The sequence below is a fragment of the Thermobia domestica genome, chromosome 7, assembly GCF_964235325.1.
Source record: "Thermobia domestica chromosome 7, izTheDome1.hap1.1, whole genome shotgun sequence".
In the NCBI taxonomy this organism is placed as follows: Eukaryota; Metazoa; Arthropoda; class Insecta; order Zygentoma; family Lepismatidae; genus Thermobia; species Thermobia domestica.
Genome location: NC_137460.1, coordinates 200,874,574 through 200,899,265, shown reverse-complemented (window position 1 = coordinate 200,899,265; position 24,692 = coordinate 200,874,574). Strand labels below are relative to the sequence as shown.

Genomic DNA, 24,692 nt, shown 5'->3' with positions numbered 1-24,692 from the left:
TGTTTCCACGCTGCAAACGCCCCCTGGAAGTCAGCAGCCGGCATGTCCTTTAGAAATGTGGTCACGGCTGCTTGGATGGCTGTGACGTCTGCAAAACGGGTTCCTTTCAAGCGTGGCTTCAGCTTCGGGAAGAGGAAGAAGTCGGCCGGGCTCACATCTGGGCTGTAGGGTGGTTGTGGAAGGACTTCCACCCCAATCCGGGTCAAAAAGGAGGTCACTAAGAAGGCGGTGTGGGCAGGGGCATTGTCGTGATGCAACTTCCACCGGCTAGCGATCGCCGGTCTTTTCCGCTTGACGCTCCTGTGCAGTCTCTCAAGGACTTGTTTGTAGAAGGCGGCGTTGACGGCTTGTCCTTGGGGTACAAACTCCTTGTGGACCACCCCCACATTGTCAAAAAAAACAATCAACATTGTTTTCACCTTTGACTTCGACATTCTGGCCTTCTTGGGGCGCGGGGACGCAGGAGTGTGCCACTCCGCGCTTTGACGTTTCGTTTCAGGGTCGTACTGGAACACCCACGACTCGTCACCTGTTATGACGTCATCTTCAAAGTTAGGGTCACTGTTCATGAGGTTCAACAGTTCCTGACAACAATCAACACGTCGTTGCTTTTGTTCGTCAGTCAACACTCGCGGCACCAGTTTCGCACAGATTTTTCTCATTCCCAATTGTTCCGTCACAATCTTGTGCACTGTTGTGTGGTTCATATCGAGTTCATCAGCAATCAATCTCAACGATAATCGACGGTCTGAGTTCAGGAGATCCCTCACTTTTGCCACAGTTTCGTCCGTAGTCACTGTTGTCGGGCGTCCAGCCCTCTCCAGATCCTCAACGCTTTCCCGGCCGTTCCGGAACGCACTGTGCCAACGAAACACCTGGGCTTTGGATAGGGCTTCCTCTTTGTAGGCCTCCGTGATGAGAGAAAGCGTCTGAGTAGCCGTTTTCCCCAGGCGAACGCAAAATTTGATCGCATAACGCTGTTCGATGGAACCCTCCATGTTTGTTGATTTTCCGCCGTGACAAGAATGTTCACAAGGGCTTTGTCCAAGGCTTGTCCGCGCTCCACTAAGGCTCGGAGCCAACTGACGCGCGGTGCGTTGCTTTGCTCGGACCCCCCCCCCTACATCCTCCATCACCGACAAACCCGCTCCAGCGACACGCGCGCCGCGGCGCGGCGAGTCTCATTACTTATCATACAGACCTTGTATTTCAAAACTATATACATGTAAGCACATGCTGGTTTTGTTGCCTACACTTCCATACGTAAAAATTTGCAATGAAGAGAAAGACAGCGAGCATAGTTCTTGCATCAATAGAAGAATGAAAAAGACAATGGAAGAAAAAAACATATTTGTAATGAATTTGAATATCATTGTTTTTAAATTCAGTTATATTTCTTCAGGAGGTCGGCGAAGTGTTCATGTTAGATCAGTAGAAAGCATGGGACTTCTAATCGTAAGTCGCAGGTTCGATTCCCGTTTGGTTTAAACTTTTCGGTATTTAATGATATATTCCTGAATGAAAAAAAAGATATTAAAATACATCAGTTGTGTATATATTCATATAATCATTTGAAGAGATAAGCAATTATTATGTTTAAAATATAACATCTAAGATGTGTTCAGTGTTGACAGAACGTCGGTGTACTATATGTGAATGTTAAATGCAAATTAAGTAACATCTACAATAGCAATACATAAGTGTGTGTTGTGTATTTGTCTACAGTTTTTGTCATACCGAAGTTACTTCTGAATATCCTCATTACATCATGGGATTTACCTTCTTAAAGATAATTTTATAATAGCTAAATATGAAACATTTACATCTGGTGTTTAATTAGTATAGTGCTAAAGTTGTGTGTTATAATACATGCACTTTATTCGTCTAATGCACTGATTCCCAACTTTATTTAGGTGACAGACCTTGCATACTTCACGTCCCCCACGCCTCGTCCTATTTGCTCGTTGGACATACGGGTTTTGGGCTGACCTTCTGCGACTTCAGATACAGCTTTGCATTCTCAAATCTTCACTCGTCGTCGTCGTCGTCGTCGTTGTTGTTGTTGTTGTTGTTATTATTATTATTATTGTAATAATAATAATAATAATAATAATAATAATAATAATAATAATAATAATAATAATAATAATAATACCTTATTTTCACGAATTTATATTTGTTTACAACAAGACTTCTGGATACATTATAGAGCTAATTATTAGTACTAATTTTGGTCTTTATGAAATCATAGTTCTTACTCAATAATTATTTTACGTTTTACGTTATTTCATGTAACGCCTCTTTGTTACAACATTTATAATATGTGTGAGTTAAATAACCGTATCAAAAATCGTACATTAGTATACATTCTTGGCTTTTTGTAAATCAGTTATGAACTGTTAAATGCTGCTTTTAATTTTTTTTAGTACTTTCAAATACACCGACAACCCTTTTGATAATTAAAAAAAAAAAAAAAAAAAAAAACACTAATGTAATTGTTAACAAACAGCTTTAAAAACGGAGAGTTAGAAATACATAGTATTTATTTTCAGCACTGTTGGTAACCATTAATATACGAAAAGCCTATATTACTTAGTTTGAAGTTGATTAGTGATCGAATGATAACGGACTCTTTCTTTCGTGTTTCAACAGTGTCGCTATTCTGTTTCTAAATAATAAACATAACGCAGACTGTCTATATCTGCAGTATTTGAAATATACACAAGCTAATGTTCGTTTCACTAATTTTTCAGGCCGATTTTCTGATCTGAGAAGTTTATTTTATGGTGTTCTGAATACTGTATCCACTTTGTAATTTCTCGTTTCCATCCGTGTGTGTGTAAAGTAAAATGACAGCATTCACTTCAAAGAGATTGTATAGTGAAGATTACATCAGATATAGTTTTACGATCATTGAAAAAGATGGTATTCAACTACTACAGTGTGTTGTGTGTCATGCTATCCTTAGCAATTATGCTCTCCGCCCCTTCAGGTTGAAACTACATTTGTCAACAGTACATGCAGTCCTCAAAGATAAATCTGAAGATTTTTTTTTTTATTGTAAAAAGAAACTCGCTAAAATGTATGAAGTCGGATTCCTCTGAAAATATGAGCCTTGATCTTTGATTTGCTCATTTGAGATTCTTGGGACGAGAAGACGCCGAGGTGTGCCACTTGGCACTTTGCCTCTTCGTTTCGGGATCGTACTGGAATATCCACGTTTCATCACTAGTGATAACGTTCAAAAAATGAGGATCATTTTCATACATTTCAAAATGTCTTGACAAATTTCCATTTATTGAGGTTTTTGGTCGTTGGTCATACTTTTTAGGACAAGCTTCTCGCATACTTTTCACACATACAAATCCTTGGTCACAATCTCATGGATGATACTTTTTTTTTTTTTTAAACATGTCGGCCATTAAACGAACACTTACGCGACGGTCTGTTTGCAAAAGTCCTTTCATACGAGAAACACTTTCGTCGTTTGAGAAGGTCAAATGGCGACCAGTGCGGGCTACGTTGTCGACCTCTTCATTCACGGCCTTCTGAAAACGCGTTGTGCGATCTGTAGATTTGCCTTCGTGATAAACACTAATCCCCGAAAATCTGTTAAACCACGGAAAAGTTTCCGCTGCAGACTTGCCGAGTTTCATACAAAACTTGAGCGTATAACTTTGTTCCAGTGACCGCTGCATCTCGACTTGTATAAGAGACGAAACAAGAGGTTTACGAATTCGCCCGTCCTTCACCTCCGAAAGCTCGCACGGAACTGACAAGGGAAGGCCCTACAAGTTGTCGCTCAATCTGTGTCTGGTTGCCACATACCACATCTGATAGAGCATCATGAGAAATGAAAATGAGCAAAATTTAAGGTGCTGTGGACCAGAAGGATAGGACCCACGGGACTTCAACATTTGAATATCCAGAAAATTATATCATGGCATTATGTACGTTTGAAGTAAATATCTTGAAAGCCGTTAAAGCAATCAAAACAAAAGGTGCACAATATAACGAGAACAAATATCGTATCGAAAACCACAGTGTTGCCATAGATGAAGCAGTGCTGCCAACTCAGCGTAAAAGTATTTTGTTTGGAATTGCACCATATACAAATGTGCACAGATTTAAAATGCAGTATTATCAGTAAACATAACAGTGAAGTGTAGTGGTACAGCGTTGCACAATGTTGGAGCTACGTGTGCTCAAAATGTACAATGGAGAAGTTTGATATGTGGCAACAAACGGTAATAAAGAAATGCATAAGAAAAGAGTGAGTGATATGCATTACACTTCCGTAGCCCTGGTGAATAAGCAGACAACTCGCGGAAACAAAATGTTACACGCCAGGAAAGAAACCCGTGTTTTCTAATTCTGTAAATTGCTTTTCCAGATCAGAAATTTGCTGTAGGCGTTCTATGACACCCCAAAATAAACTTTTGTGAAGTTACCTTTGTATCATCTCTAACGTAAAGGAATAGGCATTTTGGATATTCATAACTTTCATAGCTATTCATAACATTGTATTACTGTTTATTACTATATTTGCAGAGATAATTGGAAAGGAAATAACAGTGAAATATAATATAGATATTGAATAATATATTTTTGTTTTATGTTACATTTATCGTGATATGATCATTCCATAGCGGAATTATGGGTCAAACCCCGCAAGTATTTTACAATGTCAACAGTTTCAAAATTCTGTACAAATAGCGAATTCTTTTATCTGTATGAATATATTTTCTTCTTTTCTTGGGCGACTCTTGCCTCGTACACTAAGTCCCACTTTTCTTGTGTTCTCCGAAATGCATCAAAAAAGCGCCAAATTGACGGATGGCCCATTTGAAGCTCCGATTGCAGTCCACGATGAGCTGCTTCGGCTTGGTGTTCGTTCATGACTATGGTCATTGAGAACTCTTGTCATATAGATTCCACATCCTTATTGGAAACAATGTTCTTCTTCTTGTACCATGCGTTTAAATAATTTATTATAGAAAATGAAAGTGAATTATAGAAAAATTATAAATGAAGAAAATGAATTATAGAAAAAGTGCGTTTTTTTTATTTTTACACAAATTACATTTCTTTATTAAATATCGAATTCTTCGGTCTTACTTTATTAAAAAGAAATATTCTTTTAAAACTAAGCAACATACAGATATCGCGACCCGGATAGTGGAGAGTCTTTTGCAGTTCCTTCCTATTTCTTTTCAACTGGTAGAGACAAGTTGTGCATGATGTGCAGAAACTTTGCTGTGTTTGAAATGTTATTTTTTTAGTTTTTGCAAAATTATTTGTGGAAGTGTTTCGAAATTTCCAGTGCCTAAATATCCGAGTTCTAGTTATGAAATACACTATAACATATATAGGTAGGTAAACCTATTTTGGATAAAACGTTTTGCGCCCAAACGGCCGCGCCTAAACGCCTGCATTTAAATGTCATGCACCCTGTTTTATCACTATTGATGTAAGCTACACTGCAGTTAGTGCATGTTATTTGCAATTTTTGAATACAAATGTAGCAAACTGTTAACTCTTAAACGAAACTATGCTGAATTCAATACATTACATCCCACCTGGTAACAAAGTTGTGCAACTGAATTCTGTTGTTACTTTTCTTTTCTTTTTTAGATTTCTTTATAAAAGAGGATATTTAGGATTTAGATTTCTGGGCTTTCGGCATCGAAGGCCATTTAGCCCGTGTCGTACATGAGGGATGACGTCCCTCGGCGAGCACACAATCCAGGGAAAGGGAAGGAAAAACGGATTGGGGAAGGAAGGAAGCGGCCTGGGACCTATAAGTTAGGTACCACCCCGGCATTTGCCTGGTGTGAATGAGGAAAACCCAGGAAAACCTCATTCAGGGTGGCTGGCCTGAAAAAGCGAGGATATCTAGTTACCATTAAGCGCAGCTAAGACATTAATCTAGCACATTCAAATTTTGTTAAACATATAACACAGTGTTTGTATAAACGAATTATTCCCCATAAAATTAACATTGCTTTCCCTTAACAACAAAAATACAAATATAAATAATAAGAATTAAAATCAGAATAAAGCAGAATCTTACTATTAAACAATAAATGTGTTGATAAATACCTCAAAATAAGGACTGCAAGCAGATAAAACCACCTTATGGGCTTTGATCTCTCGTCCCTCAGCAGCCAAGGTGACATCTACAAGGCTCTGGTTCCTCAGTAAAGATTCAAAGGCAGTCTTCAATGCCGCATAATGACTCTCCCACTGGAAGTTGTACTCACAGAGTTTCTCCATTACGAGTTACCTGCAAGCAAATATTAATAACGCTCAGAAAAAAATATTTTCTTAATGTCTTGAACATACTTAATCAGTTAGTAAATTTCTATTTTGCTTGGTATGCCTTAACGACTAGATTCACTAGTAGTATGTGCCTGACTGTTGGAGATGTGTGTCATCGTTAGTACAAAACAAACCACCAAATTACAATTTGTCAAACAGCGTATATATATATATATATATATATATATATATATATATATATATATATATATATTTAGAGAGAGAGAGAGAGAGAGAGAGAGAGAGAGAGAGGGTGAAAAAACCTTGGAAACACCTTACAAAAGAGGTAGCCATTTCAAACACGATTTGCATCTGTATGATAAATGTCACTGTGGTCAACAGCACAACCTGTGAGGTATACAACCTAGTCAATCGAACAGATGGGTCAGTTACAGTTCAGCGACCAGTCCATGCAGGTTATCATGTCTAAGCTGACACAGTTTCAAAGAGGGGAAAATTGAAAATTGTGGGTGTGCGTATTTGTGGGAGTTTCCGTGACGAAAGCAGTGGAAATATTTGGTGTATCAAGAGGCACAGGCTCGAAGATCATGAGTGTCTATGAATGTTCCGGAAAAACCGATCCGGACGCAAGCATGTTGCGTAACAGAGACAGACGCACATTGGGAGGATTGTGACCATGCAAATCACCACAGCGGCGAAAAGTCACAGCTGAGCTGAATACAGTGCTTATAAACACTGTTAGCGTTAGAGCAAGCAGAAGAAAACTCCACAAGCAGGGTATGTATGGCAGATCGGTAATTCGCAAAACACTCGTTAACTGTTGACCATGCTGCTATATGGAGACAGTGGTGCAACGCCCATAAAAACTGGACAATTGAGCAGCATGGTCAACAGTCTGGTCGGACAAGTCTCACTTTTCATTACTTCCAACTACTGACCGAGTTTACGTGAGAAGAACGCGAACACAAGCGTACGATACAAACTGTCTGTTACCGAGAGTGAAGCATGGCGGTGATTTAGTGATAATTTGGGCAGCCATATCCTGGTATTCTGCCAGATCTATCATCACTGCATGGACACGTCACTACCAAGGACTATGTAACCATTTTGAGTGACCAGCTGCATCCCATGATGCAAACTTTGTTCCCAGATGGTAATGCCGTGTTTCAACATGACAAGAGCCCCTGTTCATACAGCTTGCATCGTCCAGGACTGATTTGATGAACACGAAGATGAAGTGTCACATCTGCCATGGCCTCCACAATCGTCAGACCTCAATATCATTAAGCCTTTGTGGTCAGTTTTCGAGACCAAGTTGCAAGCCCGTAACTTACCACCGTCGTCTCTACAACAACTTGCAGCTACTTTGGCGGAAGAATGGTACATCCCTTTGAGAACATTACGCGACCTGTATTTTTCTCTGCATCCCAAAGCTGGTCCTACTCGCTATAATAAAGGCAGTGTGTGAACTTTTTCCAGAATAAAACCTGCCGCTATTATTGACACCGAACGACACACTTTTCAGTCCCACAGAAATTATTATTATTATTCGATCTGGTCGAAAATTATGCATGGAAATTTATCTTCAAGCATGTTCTTTCGTTCTGTTCAATGCTACGTACCGACCGATATATGTATCAACTTTAGACATTATTTTAGTTAAACGAGATTTCATTAACCATATTATATACTCTCATCTTGCTACTGTTATTATGGAGAGCCTGGTGAAGGTATACTTCAGTATCAGTGGCATCTTAATAGATCAAGATTCTCGTACAGCATCAATTTTTAGGTTTAAAAACAGGAAGTAATAAATCATGACTTTTTATGTGGAAATCATTCCCTTTGCTTTTCTGACTTAAATCGATTTTTTTACATTAGCCTTCTTCTTTTTCTAATAAAAATCGTAACTGTTACAGAAATAACCAGGAAGTGGAATTCAATGAAAATGATACTTCTTTAACGGGTAAGCTTCGAAACTGAGGTTTATCTCATTATCTTTGTTCGATTTAATTTTTATTTAATTTATTGCTAGTAGCGTAGACATTTATTACTTGTAGGTATCTCGTTCAGGTTAGAATGTGCAAATAGGTCAACCAGGGATTCGTTTGAAGGTATTATTCTGGAATCCTTGTACTGATCCGACAGAACTGAGGGGGAAAAAAAGAAAAAAAAAACTGAAAACAAATTTCTGTTAGAACAGCTGGCCGCAAATTCAAATTTGAAGACAATGTTCAACCAACTAACTGCCTGGCGCTAAGCAGGGGTGCCAAAAGTAATAGTGATGAAACAGCTAAGAAGTCTGAAAATGTCAACAAATCTTGACCAAACCCTACTGAAAAACATAGACGTTCAATAATAATAATAATAATAATAATAATAATAATAATAATAATAATAATAATAATAATAATAATAATAATAATATGATGCTCTCTCATGGTTCAGTAGAAAGCGTATGCACTTTCAGTGGGTAAGGCTCGAGTTTGATTCCCTGGAAGGAAGCACACATTTTTGGTATTGACCCAGAATCGTGAAACTTTGGGGGAGCTCCTTGAATAAGAAGCAGAAAATTCCTCTAGAAAACTAGCAATAACGATGATGGGATGAGCAATATGTTGATTACTCTCTTCCCCTTTCAGTTAAAATCACCAGCTGGTTAGCCCAAGCCCATCGGGGCTTTCTGCTATGGAGATTAAGACTTTATTATTATACAAAAACAGCAGTTACTACTATTCATTTGAAATGATAAAAGCGTGTTTGCTTTCTTACGAAAACCACCCATTTCTGTTTGCTCTCGTACGTTACTAAATATCAGAGTAGTGACGTCACAAAATCTCGATGTTGTTTATTATAAGTTTTAATGAAAAGCTATGAAAATTATTCACGAATAGATGAATTTATGCAGTAGAATGTGAGCAGTTTATACTGTATATCAAAAGTAGTGGCGGGCACAAAAACAGATTTTTCGGTTTCCGGTTTTTAAGAAAACCGATTTTGCCCATCCCTAATCAAAAGACGGGCAGAAAATATGCTCAATTTTTAAAAACAGGTATCTGTTGCTTTAGAACAAACACAAAGAAATGACACAACAATAGCATATACAGATCAAATATGGAACAATATTGGAGACGACTTATATGATGTGCTTCAAGATAAAGAGCAAAGGAAGAAATGTAAAAGCTGGCACAAATAAGTTTTAACTCCGGCCCATTTCTTGGCTTACTGGTTCCAAGGCTTCAAAAGTACAGAAGAAGATAACCTTGCAGAGTTGCTTAGCAAGCAGAACTACAGCTTTGCCTAGAATACTCCCATAGATTCCGCTATGGAGTTTGCTAGATAGATAAAGCTAGTTCCTTCTTACCTACATTAGTGAAGTTTGAAGTTAAAACTAGACAATTTTCACCTGCAATGAAGTACAGTAAAGTGTGCATGCAGCTGAATCGAGAGAGTGGGAAGACTAGCTTACTGATGATAGCGTGCTGTAAACAGTTCTTCAGCTTCTACTTCTGTAACCCCTTTTGCTTCATCGGCACGAACAGAAAGATTTTTTTCTTTTATTTTCGGCGTAGTTCATTCCAAAATGAGTCACTTAGAAAGGGAAAAGACATCTAAGTTAATTTTTTCTTGTTTAAACCAATGAACAAAAGTTTTAACACACTGCCATAAATATATATCAATCTTTGTCTATTAGAGTTCATTCCTGATGTAAGGATCAGAACACATTAAGGTTGGTTTAAAGGGACAAGTTTTGCCGATAGATGGTACTACAGTTTTCGTATCTCTCCCATGCATTTTTTTTACCATTCATAAAATAAATCACGATTTCTCTTACAAATTTCAACCTGCAGACTTCAAACTTTTAGAAAAGGAACTTCATACTCTATCGAAGGCAATAATCCGTGCCGATTTTTTATTTAGAATTTTCTTCATTGTTGAAATGGATATCCAAACCTTTAACAATGGAACTGTTTCAACAATAAAGAAAATTCTAAATAAAAAATCGGCATGGATTGTTTTCCTTAATAGGTTATGAAATTCCTTCTCTAAAAATTTAAAGTCTCTACGTGAAATTTGTAAGAGAAATTGTAAATTTTCGTGAAAGGTAAAAAATACATGGGAGAGATACAAAGACTCTAGTGTCATCTATCGGCAAAACATGTCCTTTTACACTAACCTTAATGCTCAAAATTACAGGAATAGTGTATCTCACGAATTACTGGCGTTAGAGAGATGGAACTCGGCATATGAACTCTTCACTAAAAATAAGAGAACAAAGGTTTCAGCGTTTTCAAAAATTCAGCGCTCCAAAGTGGGAAAGCAGGACATTTATAAAATACTCGAACTTTCTTTTTCTTAATTTGTTTTCAGAAAGTGCTAAATGTGAGGATTTGCTTAAGTTGGAGATCTGAAATTCAGTATGTAGATAAGTTAATTTAAAATAAGTTAACATACATTTCAGGATTTCAGAAAATTCCGCTTATAAGGGGAAAGAGAGGTCTATTCTGATTATATTGAAATTCCGTTCATTTATTTGCAAAGTATCGAACATGAGGATGCTTAAGTTGAAAATGTAAAATTCAGTGTATAAAGTATTTAAGTTAAAATAAGAGAACACATGTTTCAACGTCTTCACAAATTTGCTTCTAAATGGGAAATGGGAGCCAGTTTCTTTAATATTAAAATTTCGTTTCATTTATTTACAAGGTGCTGAATATGAATATTTGCTTAAGTTGGAGATGTGAAATTTGGTTTATAAACTCCTAAATGAGAATAAGGGAATACATATTTCAGAGTTTTCGAAAATTCCGCTCCTAAAAGTGAAAATTGAGGTCCATTTTATAACATCCAAAGTTCTCCTTTATTGAGAAGGTGTTCAATGTGTGAGTTCGCTTAAGTTAAAGATGTAAAATTCAGTATATACTCATATAAAAAGAAAACATATTTCAGCGCTTCCGAAAATTCCGCTCTTCAGAGAGAGAAAACTTCGGTGAATTCTATGAAAACCAAATATTCTTTTCTTTACTGAGAAAGCATCCATCGTGAGAATTTGCTTCAGTTGGAGATGTGAAAATCAGTTTATAAACTCTTTAAATAAAAACTGAATACGCATTTCAGCGTTTCTGGACAATTCACTTTCGCAAAGGGTAGAGGAGCATCCCATTATTTATTCAGAAAATGGTTAATGCAAGAATTAACTTAAGATGGAAGTGTGAAATTCATGATATAAACTCTTTAATTTAAAATAAAAGTAACGCGTATTTCATGGTTTTCGAAAATTAAAGGGAAAGGGGGCATTATATAGGATTATATGAAAAAGTGAAAGCGATTCACTGAAAATGTTAATATCTATAGAAACGTGAGACTAGGACAGAAAACTTCTTTCCTTACGAGAGTAATGGATGAAAAAGGATTTTTTTGAAATACGTATACTTCGGGAAACAAAGGTGAAAACGCGATTCAAATGTCTCGTCCAGAATAGAGTATCGCGTAAATCCCTGAAGTTAAAGGGATGAAACTCAGCATAAAACTCATTAAAAAATAAGTGGACACGCGCTCAATATTTTCACAAATTTCCGTTTCAGGAGGAAGGAGGCATTTTTTCCCCTCCAAACTGAAAGCGATGTCCCTGTTTGTTTGTGATCGCATCACGGGAAAATAGCTGAAAACTTTGAAATTAATTTTGGAACATAGTATCTATCTCGAGCTAGGTTTCAATCACTATTTTGATTAAAGAACGTTACCTAAAAGGGGTTTCATGTCAGAGGGCGAGGACAGAAAAGCTAGTCAAAACTGTTCCGTGACAAAAGGGTCCCACGGCCAGAAAACCTGAAATTAAAGCAGGAGTGGAAATCAGAGATGCACGAGGGTATAGCCTCCCCTTAGTAAGTAGAAGTGTTTGTCCAACAGAAGGAAGCATATCAGTGGTTATTAGTAACAAAAAGAAAACGTGAATGGTGGTCTTAATTTTGTTTGGTTGCTGTTTGTTCTACAACAATCGCTATCGCTTAAGTCAGTTCTCCATGAACGTTTGCTTTCACTAGCGTCTCTCTGAGCTTGTACTCTTGAGACATAACCCAATCACACTTTATCTATCAAAGATTTTCCCCTTAGTTCTATAGTTCCATTTCTGTTCTTGGATCAAAGTATAAAAACACATATTATATGAAAAATATTCTGTTGAAAACATTTGTTTAATTTCGCTGCAAGAACATACATGTGGATCTCTATACAACAGGTTTAGTCAAAAGTATTGGGACAGAACAATAATTACTTCAATTTAGACTTGAATATTCCCGCAAATGAGAATGTGAACTCATTTTTGACACATCTGTTTATGAGACAGGGCGTTTGACATATGTATCTAATAGAAAAAAGTATCATGACAGGCCAGTAACAAACAGACACGTGGACAAAGGAAAATAAAATGTTACAGGTTGGTATTGGTGTTAAAACTGCGTTAAACGATTGTGTGTACATCATGGCAGCCAACTTCAATTCCGCTTTTTGTGAACCATGCAATGTTTTTAAATAGAAAGAGGTGGTTGTGCACATAAATTTAGGCTAGAATCTTCCTACAAACGATGATTTAAACCGATTTTTAACCGACCGCTATTCGTTTACGAGATAGCGTGTGCTGCGTTGGACATTTGTTTCTAATAGAAGAACGTATTGGGACAGGCAAGTAATAAAGAAGGCTTCATTGTGTTCTTAACGTTTCTGTTCGTTTGCTTGCATATGTAAAATATTGTGAAGTTACCACATATGTTGATAGTAAGTATAAAATATTTTAAAAGGAAGTACATTTGTGGTTAATTGTTACTTTACAACTACAAGGCAATGGAATGCTCTTAATTTGCAGTTTCGAATATTCGGTAGAGCTGAACGACTTCGTTCAAATAGTAGCGGGTGGTAACAATGTTTTGTCTGGTCAGTGTATTGTACCATGTGGAGTTAATACGGGAAAGATATAATGGTAGAATTGCTAGAAAGAAACTATGTATTATTTCTATTATACTTAATGTTCTTCATTGTGTGTTCTTGTACTTTCTTACGTGATTTTGTTCCCCGCGTTGATCTAGTGGCTTGCGCGTGCGCATTTGGTGCATTCGATCCCGGATTAGATTCCCGTTGCACCAAAAATTTAATTTCATTATCGTTCAATCTCACTTATTATCTATCTCATTGATTCTTATGTTGTAGGGCTTGTATGATGGTTCTCGGTGTAGTTTTTCTATTATTATTTCATACATTGCATATTTGAAGTTTTCATTAATTAGTGTTATCTTAACAGAGAAAGCTGGCAATGCTTTATATTTATACGCAATATAGAACAGCAGGAACTACCCGTGATTTCTAATAGCAAATAGTTCGTCGGAATATGTAAGGAATTGTTTCGAGGAATCAGTTCCTTACGAATCGAATAATTGAACGATTCAATGAATAAAATGCCTACAGTGATTAAGACTTGCTATCATTGCAAACACTGCAAATGTTTTTGAAAAGAGTTTATAGATAATTACTTAAGAATTTCTATTTTGGAAAATTCGCTGTAATAGATGATACTATGTGAATCCATGTTCAGTTTACACTTCAACTGTTTGCTTATTACCTAATGCTTGCTGATTTTAGTAGTCTATACTGTACTACGATGTATTTTCGAGTTTTACTTCTAATTCATGTGGTCTTTAAACTGAAGGCAATAAAGAACAATCTTTCGTACATTATTGTATGGAGGGATACACATATTCATGAAATATCAACTTCTCTTAGCAGGAAATGAAATCTTTCTGCCTTATACAGTGTTTCTTAAGAGAGGAGTGGCATTAATGGGTGCAGATTCACTTCAGAAGTGCTGAATACAAAGCACGAATGCTATGTAACCGAGTCAGGGCAGGAGCAGAGCAGGGGACCCAAGCGTCAGCAAAGGGGCCGTCCGTAGAGTGCAGGCGTGTCAGTGATGGTGGGTATGCGCTTAAACTGCGTATGACAACACAACTTACGTTCCAATGGAATTTTCACAAATTCCCTCTTCTTTCATGTGCACCTTTCCACTATAAACTTTTCCCTTTTATTTCACGTCCTATTTTACCGCAGTACCACGTTAAGTCATCAACTGATTCTTCTGTTTTTGCTAATGTCATATAGTCTTTGCATTTCTGATATATATTATATTACATTTGAGTAATTCACGTTCTTGCGAAAAGTTAATATGCATATGAGAAATTGAAGATTTGGATTAACTTGAAACCTAACGATTTATCATTTCCCAAGTGAGGTACTTCAAATTGCTAGCTTAATTTTCTTTGTTATCTGAACACGACAGCAGTCCCTTCTTCCATACCTTGCCACTGTTGTCGTTCTCGAACACTACCAGCACTGCAAGCATGTTGCTTCAGACTGCTCAACGGAACTAGTAGAAAGACTCTTCTGAAATCTTTCGGATACTTCGATCTTTAAGGATCACGACTTACAACACTGCCTATTGTAGTTTCCACGTTTAACAGTACTTTCTTCTGTACTTACACGTTTTAAGTACGCTGCAAGTATTATCCACATATATTTCGATTTCTTGTATGTTCCATTTCCGAAATCAAAATTCATATTTTTTCCGTAAATTTTACAAAAGTATAGCAACTTATTTTTCTTTAATTTTAGTTTAACTGCCCAGGATTATGTTCTATAAGCTGAAGGCGTTTGGTTTATTTTAGCCACACCACTCGAAATAATTGTTGAAAATTTATAATTCTTTCAATAATTTCTGTCTTCTTGTTTCCTAAATGGTTTGCGCTGGGCGTCATTAAAATATTCCTCTTGGCATGGATAAAACTCAAGGCGGCCATTAAAGAAGCAGTTGTCAAAAAATTAGGGTTACGTTTAAAAGAAGAGGTCCAGAAGCACGTAAAAAATAAAAAAATTCACACGAGAAATGGACGATGTAAGTACTTAGACCTAACATATCCAACCAAATCTCACATAACCTAACCTAAACTACCCTAATAGAAATAAGAGAAACTGTATCATTTTGTGAAAAATTATACTGGCCCCTACACCAACATAAACTGAACTGAACAGAAATTACCGAAACTGTAATATTTTTTAGAAAAAAGTTGCTGGACCCCGTCTGTTAAACATGGGTCAAAATTATGATTTTCGTGTAAATGCAGCATAAAAACTACAGTGCTAAGCTGGTGGGGCCGAGCGATAAGCGCGTCCGAAGGGAGCAGGCACGTCAGCGACGGTGAGTATACGTGTCGGTGTTGGCAGTAAAACAAGTGAGTTTTAGGAATGATATGCGTTTCAATAGCACTCGTCATAGTTTCATACTAGTAGCGCTTCACTTATAAACAAAAATATAGCTTCTGTACACTATGCAGAAATACACAGCCAATTGATAGAATGTAATGTCATCTATCATATGTACTCACTTATTTTATCCATAATAAAGCATGTGTAAAGATTTTAGACTAGTAACCGTACACTTGTAAACCTAAAACAAACCTATATTACTTTCCATTTATTTTTATAGCCTGCAAAAATTTGTTCTTTATAAATGTGTCTTTTCATCCAAAGGCAGAATCCTACCGAATTTTACCTGTAAATCTTCCAAAATGTAGTGTACCAAAATTAAACCAGCACCGCTAAAGGAGTCCAATGATTAACGTAAGAGCACGATCGTAATTTTTTTTTTTTTTTTTTTACCCTTTCACTAGGAATCGATTCCAGGACGTGTACGGAAGGCATACGCGCTAGCCGCTAAACCTCTATGATAAAGAGTTATAACGGATTAATAATACAGATACAAGTGGTAAAAGCCATGCCGAGCAATGAATTCTAACTCGCGACAAGTTCGCTATACTTCTCACCTGCAGAATTTGTAAATTTTTCGATGCCCAGTAGTTGTTTAGGGTTATGTCGGACAGATGGGGGGTTAAATTCCAAAGTTGGGCGTCCGTTTCCAGCGAAATTTTTAAAATTTCCAGGAAATATATGGATAATTTGATCGTTTGTGTGCTTTATAATATATAAGAGGCTCGAAAAATCTGTTTATTTGTTATATATAAGCGGTTATAAACATGGGACTATATGGCGAGCGGAGGGAACTACTTGGCGCAAGGTAACCGAAGAGTTACATTGTGGGAAAGAAACTAGCATTTATGTTACCAATATGGCGAATGTACAAGGGCAATGAACTAGCAGTTTTAACATTTGTGAAGGAATACATTGATAACGAACAAAATCTTTTAAAAGTTTGTGAAGATCACGGATTAATGAACCTAATAACAAATTGCAGAAAGCGTGGAAAGGAGATAACAGTGAAGAAACTTGACGAAAGCGGACGCCCAACTTCGAAATATATGCCAAACATGGGGGCCAGAATTACGTGTAGAACAGAATCCAATCAACCCCTGCGGGACTTCTTGGCAAGGTTCTAGATTACTGGTCCCCCTCCCCACTGAGCAGTAATAAATACAGAAAACAACGTGCCCTGCGGGGCTCTAACTCGCCTTAACTTGCTAACGCTCGCTCGGCCATACTGTATAAATTAAATGCGTAAACTTTAGTACAGAAAAAGGTAATAGTATACAACAGTGCCTCATGATCTGTGCGCGTGGATACTTCCTACTGTTGCACTACGTATAAAAATGATTTTATTACATTTAGAAGTAGTAAGAAGCATCCACGTGCACGTGACATGCGATATGTGTTTCAAATCCCCCACATATACTCATACACTACGTACAAGGGCACATTATTATTCTTCGCATACCATAAAACACAACGAAACGCAACGCAAACCGACGTACATTTTAATTTATATTACTCAGTAATTAAATGAAAGTCGCATTTTTACCTCATTTTCAAGTTCCTATATCTTCAATGAATAATCCTTAAAAGACTGCACTTCGTGAGTCCTCGCTAAATGATGAGGCACTCTCGTATACTATATCCCAGAAGGAAACCAACTCAGCTACTAACCTACATGGGGGACCAGTAATATAGAACCTTTCCGGCTTCTACCCCGTTTCTAGTTTTACTACTACTACTGCTACTACTACTACTACCACCACCACCACTACTACTACAGCTCCTGTCATTACTACTTGGTAATAAATTCGGCCCTCCATCAGTCCGACAAATGACTTTGTCAGTTCTCCAAACAGTGGAATATTTAAATTTAATCTGAACCTTTCGGGCAATGATATATATATATATATATATATATATATATATATATATATATATATATATATATATATATATATATATATATATATTATTCTCAATAATCTTTTGCATTTGTAGGCTCTCCTAAAGCAAACCTCCACAAATTAGAATAAGAACTATTAATCATGACTTAAACTTTATGTGCAATTTAATACTTACTTTATTAATCACATTATAAACTTAGTTTAATTCCCAACACACACAACAAATCTATTTCACTTTTATAAAAACAAAAGAATCTCAAAGTAAATATCATATATTTATTTTTCGGACTCGCTTGGCTTCGTATCCTCTTCTTCTTCTTTCTTTCTTATTTTCAAAGATAGGAGATTGCCTCAGACGGAATATTCTGATAGACTAAAATTATTGTATCGTACAATTGAAGAGGTTAAGTAAAAAGTTCTTGTGATCCAAATGTTGGTGGAGGAATGTTTCGGTTGACAGGGAGAGAGAATTCCTCCGCTTCTTTTCCTTCGGTATTTTCTTGCCTCAATGCTTTCCCGGTAGCATTTTTTTTTTATCGCGCTTGATCCTAGCCACCATTTTTAAGTTGATCACAAGAGAGCAGATAAGGTTAGATATACATTGAAATTGGACCACCCGAGTGTGACTGGAAACTAGACAGACACTGGTGCCGTAGAGAGTGAAGAAGGAGCACAAAAAGTACATAAGCTTCAGTGAGAAAAATAGAGATATAACTGGGCAGTTTAAAGCTGAAACTTTGGTGGAGAGAAATTACAAAAAGAAGAACCCAAATGCAAGCCCTGGCCAGAACCGTCACAGTGTAAATATACAGTGTGCAGTGGGAGAGGAGGAATGAAAGTGGAGAAATGATGTTCATAAGAGGCAAGGGTGGAAATATAAGGAGGGGAGTATTGAGGGAAAATGATAGTAAGGGACTATAGGAAAAAAAAACAGAATAGGGATGGAGATAGCATGGAAAAGTATATGTACGGTGGATATGTAGCAGATGCGGTGCGAGTTCAAGGTAACTATGAATTTGAAAGGGGGAAAAGAGTACGCGGGGAACGTTTAAAGGTAGTAAGAAAATATCGAAGCAAAAGAGAAGAGGGGAAAGAGTAAGTTGGAGGCAGAATTTATCCGAGAGATGCTTGAAGTAAATAGGTAAGGGTGGGACCCGAGTTTCAGTATAAAGCGCGGTGGCAGCAGTTGTGATAGGAAGATTAAGGGTACGCAGAGAGTAGAATATTGAAGGGATTGGAAGCGGTAAAAGACCGTAGAAGGAGAAGGAAGAAACCACTTACGTGAAAATGGCTAAATAATCCTGTTTATATAACAGGAGGAAGAAATGAAAATCAGTAAACCAGGTAGAGTGTATTAAACGTAGGGAGGAGGATTTTTTGATGTAAGAGTTAAAATGAGGGGTACAACATAAAAGGTCCAAGACGATTCCAAGATTTAGCGGAAAGGTAATGCCGGTAAAGGGAGGGAAGGGCTGGAGTACGCTTACGGGTGAAGACCAAAAAAGATGTTGTTCCAGTTAATTCATATGCCGTGGTCAGAACACCAATTGGAGAAATAAGTTGGAGTATAGCGAGTTGTGGAGGTAGAAGGAATATAGAAGGTGAAATCATAACAATAAGAGAGAATATGAACGGTGATATCTATTTGGGAAAGGAAAAAAGCCAGAAAGAGGTTGAATAAAAGAGGAGATAAGACAGAGCCTTGAGGAAAGGCTTGGTTTGGTAGTCCAGCAGAGAGTTGGAAACCGAGGTGAATATACAGGGTACGTTGGACCAGAAGGTTCTATATAATGCAGAGAATATTGATAAGGTCATAAAGGGGAATAGAGTCATAAGCAGGAGAGAGATCAATAAATACGACAGAAAACTGAATACGGCAGAAAGCAAGTTAAATATCGGACATGAGGAAACAGTCAGACACACTGGAACCAAGTCTGCAAGAGGTCGTATTGCTGTATAAAGGACAAGAGTTGATGGAGAAAAATTGGAGACGTTGTTTGAGATATTCAAAGACATGAGAAGAGAGAAATTGAGCAATAATGATCAGCGATACCAGGTAGTTTAGTGGGTTTGAGAATGAGAATAATGAGGTAGTCGTTCCGTGGAGGGAGAATGCGTTTGGAAGACCAAACAGTACTGTACAGGGTGAGTAAAAAACTGCTGGTACATTGGAGAAAGGCGTTGTAAGTGACGGTAGCTGATACGAGATAAGATGAGAATTCGGAGAGGGTAAAAGGGAAATATAAGGGGCTGGATGACTGTAGCGTGTAAAGAAGAGAAAGCCACAAAGGAGGGAAAAGGCACATGATCTGGGCTAATTGGGAATGACATTGGTGGGGCCAAGGAAAAGACAGAGATTTTCTAGAGGGTGAACGGCATGTCTTATTATGAACGGAGCGGTAAAAAGTCCAAATTGAATAAAGAGAGGAGCCATAGCAAAGAATAGAACAAAATTGTCTCCAGGCGGTACGACGAGTTTGCTAAAGAACACGAGTTCTGATAGCTTGGGTCTGTTGATAAGCCAGGAAGTTTGTATAGTATCAAGTGGCAAGTAGGTTTCAAGAGCTTGGCGCCTTTGGAAAATCCATTGCTGGCATTCCCGAGTCCACCATTTGGGATAATGGGAGGGAAAGGTGGAGGAGGGAAGTGGATGGGTGGGATCGAAGTGTGAATGAGACACAGCCTGCGAAATGTGATAACAGAAAGCAGTATAAAGGATTAAAGAATCGCGGAATGAAGGAGGGAACGAGATGGTCAAAACAGGAAGAATAAGCAGACCAATCAAAGGTAGGGAAATATGGACGAACTGGAATGGAGGAGGAAACAAATAAAGCAGCATGATGTAGAATGATAAAAAAAAAAAAAGTGATCACTGCCATACGGATCGTAAGAAATGTTTGATGTAAGATGGCTAGAATAAGCAAGTAAACAAAAGGTGAAATCAGGAGCGGTAGGAAGGTCATAAGGACGGACAGGCGAGTTGGTATGCCAGTATTGAGGATGGTACAGGCTATATGGGGAAGTAAATGATTAAGTGAGGATACAAGAAGATTAGTAAATGGAGAGCCTCAATATAGATGGTTACAGTTAACATCGGCACCTAATATCCAAGGAGGAAAAAGGGAAATTAAAGAGATATTGCCAAAGGTGAGAAGGGAGGTGAACATGAGGGAGAATATACAGTAAAAGTTAACCAGAGTGAGATTATTAACTGTAACTATCCAGAAAACCAGAGACGGTATGCCATCATCACTGAAAAACCAGAGGCGGTATGGCATACCACCGCATGCCGTCTCACTTCGACCACTGAGTATAGAGAAGCCTACCGAGTTTCATAGGGTGTTGTTTTCCGAGGGAAGAAGTAGAGGCAACATGTACTACAAATGGCCCAAGGTGTTGATCTTTGTAAGTTAGTATCAGTATGTGTGTAGGGCGCATTAGACTGATGCGAATTAGTAGAAGTTGAAGGCTTAGAGCTATCCATGGTGGTTTTCAGGGCCAGATAGCCAGCAAATATAGGTGCCATATTAGGCAGGGAAAAAAATAGAAAAAAAGATATGCGGGAATCACACAAGAGCACTACACAATAAGAAAATAAATGCTAGAGCAACATAGAACTAATCAATAACACAATAGCACCACTACACAAACACTACAGATCACTGAATGAAAGGTCCGAACACGATCAAGGTCCGCACTCGAATTCCCTCGTCTCCTCTTTCGAGAATATATATATATATATATATATATATATATATATCAATGTCTTGATGCTCCACGAAGATTCCATTGAGCAATTCAATTGGAAAATGGGGATCTTTCATTTAAAGATGAATTGTCCTGGATTTATCCGGGAACGAAATGAGAACGCACAATAGAAACAATTACTTCAGGTGGAACACTAACTATGACGGAGACACTATACATCACATGCTGTTATGGATAAAGACAATACTACACTGTTGTACACTTTGAGCACATAAATCGTAGTTGTTCACTGTGTAATTTTGTAACAGTTGGTGAAGAACGAGATGGTTTTAGTTAGCTAGTACGAAGGCCACTGTTACTGGGCCAATGAACAGAATGAATCAGTTTTTTAAGTATCGCATGGTAAACATGCATTAAAGAGCACTGAAATGTCAGGTGGTCGATAAGAACCTTTTTCTTCTCCACAATAACACATACGGAAGGGGTGCTGCTGTTGGTCATATTGTAGGGTAGGAGTCTGAGTACTATGAAGACGAATGAGAGAATATAAACAATGAGTTTTCTTGTCCAATTATGAGGAGGCTTCCATTTCCTTGTGGTGGGAAGAGGTTCTATTTGCCAATAAGAAATCCCAGGTCCTGATCGTTGTTGTTGGAAAGTGCGCCATTTGGTTTGGCGTTTCTGTAGCAACAGCTAGTAGCCGGATGCTGGAAGACGATCAAAGGCGTGCCGTGTTGGGTTTCAACTGCTAAGGATATCACTGGCTTCGTTCCCTGTGATGTCACAGTGGGAATGTGTATGAATTAGTGTAACCACTTGATTATTGTTGTCTAGTACACAAAGCTTTTGACAAATATTAATGTGCAGCATGTATTTGTAGATGTCCATGGGTTCTACATATTCTTTGTAGAGCACTAAGGCTATCACTACAGATGCCAGCTATAGGTAGTTTCCGTTCTAGAAAATGCAAATTGCCCAGGTTTCTGCCAGATAAATTTATGTATTCCGGGGAAGCGTGAGTCTTTGCGTGGTTGAGAGCAGGTATATATATTCCTACTCCAACAAGAGACCCTTGTTCAGCATGCTATTTGGAAGCATCTGTGTAGATTAAAATAATATTTGAGTGATGAAATTCGATGTGGTGTTCCAAATCTATCTAGTGGCGCACTATCTGATTCGACACTGATTGGATCGAAGACGTTTAGAAGATAACACCCCACCGGTTGCTCAAGTGTGGGGGTGTGTATAAAAGTTGCATAGTGCGCGGTATAACACGGTAGTTTCGGCCCTCGATATAGTTGGTTTAGCCAAGTATGAATACTAACAAATGCTCGATAAAATTAAAGTAATTGTATATTATTGGGCATCTGGTATGGAGATTGCAATTGTATAAGAGTTGTAGTTTCGATAATAATCTAATCATCAGAATCCTATCTACTAACTCAAACAGATCTCAATGATCTCGTTTGGGATGTACGGTTGTCTAATTAAGCTAAATTTTAGGTTCGAGGATCAAAGGCTGGAATCTATTACATAAATAAAAGGCATGTACCGAATTAAATCTGTCATTTTTAAATTGATGTAGTATCTTTATTACGCATTGCATAAGTTTATGTTTTACATGTATTGATAGCATGTACATTAACTTAAAAATTGAAATACTTTTCATTGTTTTATGTTGCAGGGTATAGATACAGCAATGAATGAAAGAGATTGCCGTCAACGAGTCGTTGACAACTGGCTCCAAAATCCTTGTCGCCCGTATAGCTTGATTGCGAAGGACCTGAAAATGCCGCGCAGAACTGTCCAAGCCATACTGACACAGTACAGTACGACTCAGTCGATCGAACGACAACCACACAATCGAAATCCTTACGGCCCACGTGACCCTCGACTTGACAAAAAGATCGTGAGTTCCATGAAGAATCCTAGTGCTTCGGTCAGGAATGTTTCCAGGAAGTGCAACACAAGCATCAGCATGGTGCAGAGATCGAAACAACGCGAAGGTATGAGGACATACAAAAACAGAAGGTGCCAAGAGTTTCAGAAAATCAGCGCACCGTCATCACATCACGTGCTCGCAAACTCTTTGACTACCTCGGACGCGAAAATCGCCACATCATTATGGACGACGAAACCTACGTCAAGGCCGACTTTTCAGCGCTTCCTGGCCAACAATTCTATACTGTCTCACCTGGACAGCATCTCCAACGATCCGAAACAACGGCCGCAGTGGGAAAATTCGCAGGCGATCTGCGAGTGCGGAGAAAAGAGTTCACTTTTTGTCACGAAGGGTACGGTGAACGCACAGGTCTATGTCCAAGAGTGCTTACAGAAGCGACTGCTGCCACTAATTCGAAAAAAAAAAAAAAAAAAGCACGATATCCCCACTATATTCTGGCCTGATCTCGCCCCAGCCCACTACGCCAAAGCGACGTTAGAGTTCATGAAGAACAATGGGATCGAATTTGTCAAAAAAGACATGAACAATCCTAACGTCCCACAGTGCCAGCTTATCGAGCGTTATTGGGCGCGAGTGAAAGGCGTTTTGAGGAAGACAGGTGAGGCTACGAAAACCATTCAGGAGTTTCAGCGAAAGTGGATTGCTGCTGCCAGGTCGATCAAGAAAGTGTCTGTCGAATTCCTCATGAAGGGAATCCACAAGAAGCTGCGCCATGAATACAATCCATGAACTCTTTGCATTGCTTCTTTGAGCATACTTTAAGTCAATGTACTTCCTCTCAATAAATGTAAAACAAACTTGTACAATGCGTAATAAAGGTACTACATCAATTTAAAAATGTCAGATTTAATTCGGAACATGTCTTACAAGGATACTTGTATCGTAGTTGCGACAGTGATTTCAAAGACTATTTCTCGGCAGCGGATGATGTAGTGTTTTGTAATAATGTTACTAATTCTGGAGGCTCTTGGACATGAACACCAGTCACATGAATGGCGATTTTCATAGACTCCTCGAAAATTAGTTTAAAGGCGGTACTTCTGCATAATAGCAATGAATTAGTATTAAATTCTGTGACCCACGCAGCTATTCTTCTTGCACACAATTTCTCCGCATGAAATATATCACTCAACGCCTAACCACACATCATCCACTGATCATGGACATCGTTCATACTGCAACTGACTTCGTCACTCTCCCACCTTTACATCCCACCCGTCTACGTTTTTTACTCTTTATCGTTTCACAACACCCTTGATTATCCCGATATTCCTTTCTTCGATGTCTTATATGGCGTGCTGACTAAACGCCATATTCTTTTTTACGAGATGTAAGAGCTCTTGACACAGGTGGATGAAGTGCATTTCTGTAATGTGTGATTTTGTGGGAAAATAAATTTCTTTCTGTATCAGTGACAATAATTTAAATGCCCCTCGTATGTTTTCGGTATTAGTAAGTGCAGAGAGTGAAAGAACATTACTGTGACAAGAGTAACAGAAACACGAATTAATAATTAAAAACATATC

General features: G+C 38.0%; 1 protein-coding gene across 1 annotated transcript in view; it reads right to left on the bottom strand.

Moving 5' to 3' along the window:
- LOC145690649 (E3 SUMO-protein ligase KIAA1586-like) overlaps positions 1 to 17,834 on the bottom strand; it is a 133,770-nt gene extending 115,936 nt beyond the window's left edge. Inside the window, exons 1-2 of the mRNA XM_081765752.1 lie at positions 17,671 to 17,834; positions 6,103 to 6,286 (exon numbers count right to left, since the gene is read on the bottom strand). Coding sequence (XP_081621878.1) covers positions 6,103 to 6,276 — 174 coding nt within the window. The 5' untranslated portion in view covers positions 6,277 to 6,286; positions 17,671 to 17,834. The remainder of the gene's footprint in view (positions 1 to 6,102; positions 6,287 to 17,670) is intronic.
- Positions 17,835 to 24,692: the final 6,858 nt, after the last annotated feature.